Below are 4,928 nucleotides of genomic sequence, written 5' to 3' on the forward strand. Positions count from 1 at the left end.
TTAGCTCTCTCTTATTTTCTTTGCTTTCTTGAAACAAAATTTGGACTCTTTAATTCAACGTTTGACTGTCAGCGGTATATGATTCTGGCTCTTTATGGTTCAATATTATCAATTTTCTTTCTAGTGACATGAATAATATACAATTCACATGTAACTACTATTGGAAAAACAACTTAACTCTTTTTTTAAAAGAGACAATTTACTGCTAAAGTGGATTCTGAAAAAAAAAATCATATAAGGCTAAAAAAAAAAATTATGCCGTGTGTGCTTTTATACCGCACACTGAGGTTATTTTCGAGTCAACTATCAATCGTTTAACACAAAAAAAAAATAAAAAAAAAAAATTGTAAGTGCTCAGCTAAGACCAAAACAATTATCAATTAATAAGTTTGGCGCGGAAAATTATTTCAATATTTGCCCCTGACATATTTTAAGTTCACTTGTCAAAGGAATATAAATTGTAGGATTCTCTGGTCATTCAAAGACAAGGGTTCACTGCAAATGCACAAATTGGCTAATAATGATCATGTACATTTTTGTATTATATGCTAAAAAAAAATAGTATAAATAACTAATTTTACATTGAAAAAATCTGGTTTCTTTTTTATCAGCAGAACATCTCTAAATTTGTCAAAAAGATTATAAACTTTTATATACACGTTCAACAATAACGTTCCGTTGTTACTTGACCCTTCTTTGCTGTTTGTTTGTCCTATGGTAACTATATATATACTTCAAGGACCGTAGCCTCTTTCTTAGCTGTACATTTCTAGATCCTGCTCTGTGGTTTCTCTCGTTTGCTTTCACATTTCACTCGGCTAATGCAAAAAATTCTTGTCTACTAATTTGTTTAATTTCTGGGTAAAAGCCCTGAACCACGACCACTTTTGGATTTTTGTATCTGAGAGTTCAGTTTCTTCTTAACTTGTCTCACTTTTCATTCACTGATGTTTCGAAACGGGGTTTCAGGATTGAAGGTATAATGGACGTTCGAGCACTAGCAAAGAAAAGCTGCAGGGATTGCCATACAACCATGACCCCTCTATGGAGGGCTGGTCCAGATGGACAAAGGGTAACATTCACAAAAAAGTTTCCACATCTTTGGACTATATTAACATTATCACTTTTTTTTAATCTTGATTTTGATTTTGAACTATTTTCAGTCTCTTTGCAAAGCATGTGGGATAAGATACAGAAAAAGGAGGAGGGCTATTCTAGATTTGGATAAAGGAGGAGCAAAGAAAAGTAGAAAGAAGAATAGAACAAGAAGAGGCCATGCAAATAAGGTATTGATGAATTTTGGTCGAAACATGGAGCAGCACCCATTACTTGGAAGGCAAATCAAGTTAAAAGAGGAAGAAGAGGCAGCTATGTTGTTGATGGCTCTTTCTTGTGGTTTTCTCTGTACTTATTAGAACTGCAGAGGAATACGAACAAGATACAAACACTCCCTCGGACTCTAGAATTGTTCAATGTAAAGCAGAGTGTTAACTTCACATTAGCTGTTCGTTTCTTTTGTGCTTTTCAGACATTTAAAACACAAAATCCATTTCTATCACGTTAGATCAAATACTATTTGAATCATGTTTGTGCTTGGCAAGAAATTGTTTGATATCCCATATTCCCATTCTTGTTTAATTCATTTTCCGTTCTTCCAAACCTATGTACATGATTCGCTTGCACTCACGGAATAAGAAATTGGGTCTACCCACATATCAAATAAAAGTTTATTGTAAACTTCATTGATACCGTATGATTTTGATCTATAACTAATTATTTATTTAATTCTTTATTTATTACCCGGGAACAGTATCAATGCTGCTCGTGGCCTATTGCGATGTATAAATAGATAGAGTATAGTATAATAGCTTAATCAAGTCCTTTTTCATTGCCGAGATCACTCGAGAAGGGACGTACTTTCTGCTTTGTTCTAGAGCATTTTACTGATTAGAAAGTCTTAATTCTCTGTCTAACACGTGGCAACAGATAGAACTTGTCACATCAAATGATAAACACGTGTCCAGGAAATTCCAGAAAGTCCCTTCATTTCTTTTTCTCTTCTAAGTTTTTCTATACTCGTGTTGTGCGTGTTCCTTTCCCACCAATCTTAAAGCGATCTCATCCGGTTCCCGTCCAACTCAGAATCAGAGCAATCAGAAAGCAACAACTTCAAACATGCAGTCAAGACTAGCAAGAAGATCCTCATGGACCTTATCTTCAGCCACTCGCTTTACTCTCAAACGAGGATTTTGCTCTTCCCCTCGTAGCCAAACCGCAGACCCTGCCATCCATTCCGGAGAACGAGAAGCTGGCCCCGATGTTCACAAAGAACCACCCCGAGTAAGTCATAATCATAAATTCTTAATCTTCATAACATAAAAAGGTTTGAAAAATACATGGTATATATGTACGCCTATGAATATTGCAGGGTACAAGTACAGAAGATAATGTAAAAAATGCCGCCAAGTTTGCGGAAACAAATCACGCACCTAGCATAAAAGACAAGACTTCTGTGTCTCCAAAATCTCCATTTGAACCTTCCCCAAAACTAAAGAGCACAGGGGTGAACCAGCGTTTGGACCCAAACATTCAACAAAAGCGGAGGCTGGGATCGAAAGCTTTAGAAGAAGTCAGCTGTGCTGGTCTTGATGGAACTCCATGGCCAGATGACAAAAACAAGGAACAGAGGATAAGAGAGGAACAGAGAGAAGACAACATAGATTACTATAAGCATCACAAAGCCTCACCCTTGTCGGAGATAGAGTTCGTAGATACCCGAAGGCTCCTTTCTGATTACAAGGCCGGAACCGTCGTTGCTGCAGGAAGAGGTGAGGATGTGATTGTTTGGCTGCCGGAACAGCTTGACACGGCGGAGGATTCGCTGAGGAGGGCCACTGAGATTTGGCGCCAAAATGCCATGCGTGGTGACCCTGATGCACCACATTCAAGGGTTCTCAGAGCTCTTCGTGGCGAAGATTTTTGAGACTCATGTTGTCCTCCCCCGCAACAAATGAATGTAGAAATGTGATTTATATCAATAGTAAACTTTGTCCCGTGTAATTTGTAAACATAACCCTTTCGAAACTAAATAAATGTTTAATAATTCCAACAAGTAGTAGTCACAGTGACCTGATATGGATTAGGAATAGGTTAAATTAATTTCTGACCAATATCTCAATGTACGAACATATTTTGAATATGTCATCATAATTATCAACATTTGAATTATCACATTCTAAATAAGTAATTTGCTCAATTTTTTACCTAGATGTAAAATTTATCTCAATAATTAGCTTGTGTTATGTTTTATTGATAAATGTTTATTTTATAATCTTGAGTTTATAATAAATTGTGTTTTATAAGCTTGAGTCTGTAATAAATTAGTAGTTGAAGTGCGGGACAAAGAATAAAATTAGTACAAAAATTCTAAGAATATAGTTTTAAAATTATAAATCATTAATTTTACTCGAGAAAAGTTGAAGGAATTTGAAAAAACTGAAAATTACTTTTTTTTTTTGGATTACAAAAAACTGAAAATTACTCGTTGTGGGTCACAGGTGTTTATTTTGAAAGTTAAAAATGACAATACAAAATATGCCTTATATTCTTTATATTTTTTTATGGGAAAAACTTTATTTAAAGTTATTGATTTTAATTATGTACTAGGGGTTATATGAAAAAATTTTGTTTTCTTTTCTTCTCTATCACATCAGTTAACGTAAAAGCAAAAATAAAAATTTATATTATAATTATGATTACTCGTAGTACATAAAATTGATAACTTCATACAACTTTCCTTTAAAAAAATATAAACTTTTTTTTATTCTAAAAATCAGAACACTATTTTAAAAAAGTATTCAAACAGGCCACATTTTTACTATTTGCCTTATTCATATTTAAGGAGCAGGTTATATTTACAAACCTTTTTGTTTACAAACTCTTATAAACTACACTATCTTCTTTTGAAAAAACACTAGTTACACTATCTTCTCTCGAAAAAAGATAGTGTAATTTGTAAAAATTTGTATAAAAAATTTGTAAACGGATACTTTTCCCATATTTAAATAGTCAAGCTATTTCAGCACCTCACTACATATTCAGGTCCATCTAAAACCACAAGGGGGTTCAAAGTCTGTTTACTTGAGTCCCTGGGCTAAAATTAAAGTTCCTAATCATCCGTAATCCTTTTTTTTTTTTCTTTAGCCCAATGGGCTGCGTTGCTTGAGAACTGATGTGTATTTAGCTTTGGATTTAATTTAAAGTGTATTCTTTGAAGATGATACATGTAGCCTCTTGTCGGAAAAACTTTTTTTTGTGTGGATATAATGGAAGAAAAAACAACAACAACTACAATCTGCAAAGCCTTGGGTTACTAATGCTCGTAGAATCTCTTCCTAAGATGTTCCTATAGCCTAACAGGGGTTCGATGAAGAGGTGAACATCCCAATCATCAAACTGATGGGCAAAGGAGGCTAACTAATCAGCTAGCATGTTACCCTCTCTATGTGGGTTACAACAGCATTCCAATCCTCATGCAACAAATTGTGGATTCTGTTAACAATGCCAACAAAAGGGTGAGCAAAGTGGCAGCCTTTGGTTATCAGGTTCACCGCAACCAAGCAGTCTCCATCCACCCAGACGTTTCTGCATCCTGTCTTTTTCACCTGAATAATTCCCTCAAGGAAACCTCTTAGCTCAGCAGTTAGAGAATTGCCATTGCCCAATCTGCCACAGAAGCCTGAGATCCATCTTCCAGCATCATCCCTAAGCACACTTCTAAAACTAGAGTTTGAACCATTATTGATACAAGACCCATCAACGTTCACTTTAATCCATCCATTACTAGGGTGCTTCCAACTAATATCATGGAGAGTCTTGTGCCCCTGAGATAAGCCACTAGCCGATAGTAGATTACGAGCTGAGAGGAT

The 4,928-nt window shown here is 35.2% G+C and overlaps 2 protein-coding genes across 2 annotated transcripts; both read left to right on the forward strand.

The window, feature by feature from the left end:
• The first annotated feature begins 770 nt into the window (after window positions 1-770).
• LOC133297983 (GATA transcription factor 16-like) lies at window positions 771-1,727 on the forward strand. Its single transcript, XM_061497222.1, has 3 exons — window positions 771-861; window positions 970-1,072; window positions 1,164-1,727. The coding sequence occupies exons 2-3, from the start codon at window positions 983-985 to the stop codon at window positions 1,413-1,415; spliced, it is 342 nt and encodes a 113-aa protein (XP_061353206.1). The 5' UTR covers window positions 771-861; window positions 970-982; the 3' UTR covers window positions 1,416-1,727.
• Window positions 1,728-1,990: 263 nt separating this feature from the next.
• Window positions 1,991-3,210, forward strand: LOC133297981 (uncharacterized). Its single transcript, XM_061497221.1, has 2 exons — window positions 1,991-2,340; window positions 2,429-3,210. The coding sequence occupies exons 1-2, from the start codon at window positions 2,176-2,178 to the stop codon at window positions 2,981-2,983; spliced, it is 720 nt and encodes a 239-aa protein (XP_061353205.1). The 5' UTR covers window positions 1,991-2,175; the 3' UTR covers window positions 2,984-3,210.
• Window positions 3,211-4,928: the final 1,718 nt, after the last annotated feature.

This window comes from Gastrolobium bilobum, unplaced genomic scaffold (assembly GCF_033153095.1).
Source record: "Gastrolobium bilobum isolate Gb01-03AN ecotype WA unplaced genomic scaffold, APGP_CSIRO_Gbil_v1 utg26078, whole genome shotgun sequence".
Lineage (NCBI taxonomy): Eukaryota > Viridiplantae > Streptophyta > Magnoliopsida > Fabales > Fabaceae > Gastrolobium > Gastrolobium bilobum.

What these genes read in the sequence shown, in the direction of transcription:
- LOC133297983 (XM_061497222.1), top strand. Translation starts at nt 983, where the DNA reads ATGGACGTTCGAGCACTAGCAAAGAAAAGCTGCAGGGATTGCCATACA. An exon ending in CTGGTCCAGATGGACAAAGG is followed by an intron (nt 1,073 to 1,163) that starts GTAACATTCACA and finishes AACTATTTTCAG; the next exon opens with TCTCTTTGCAAAGCATGTGG.
- LOC133297981 (XM_061497221.1), top strand. Translation starts at nt 2,176, where the DNA reads ATGCAGTCAAGACTAGCAAGAAGATCCTCATGGACCTTATCTTCAGCC. An exon ending in TTCACAAAGAACCACCCCGA is followed by an intron (nt 2,341 to 2,428) that starts GTAAGTCATAAT and finishes TGAATATTGCAG; the next exon opens with GGTACAAGTACAGAAGATAA.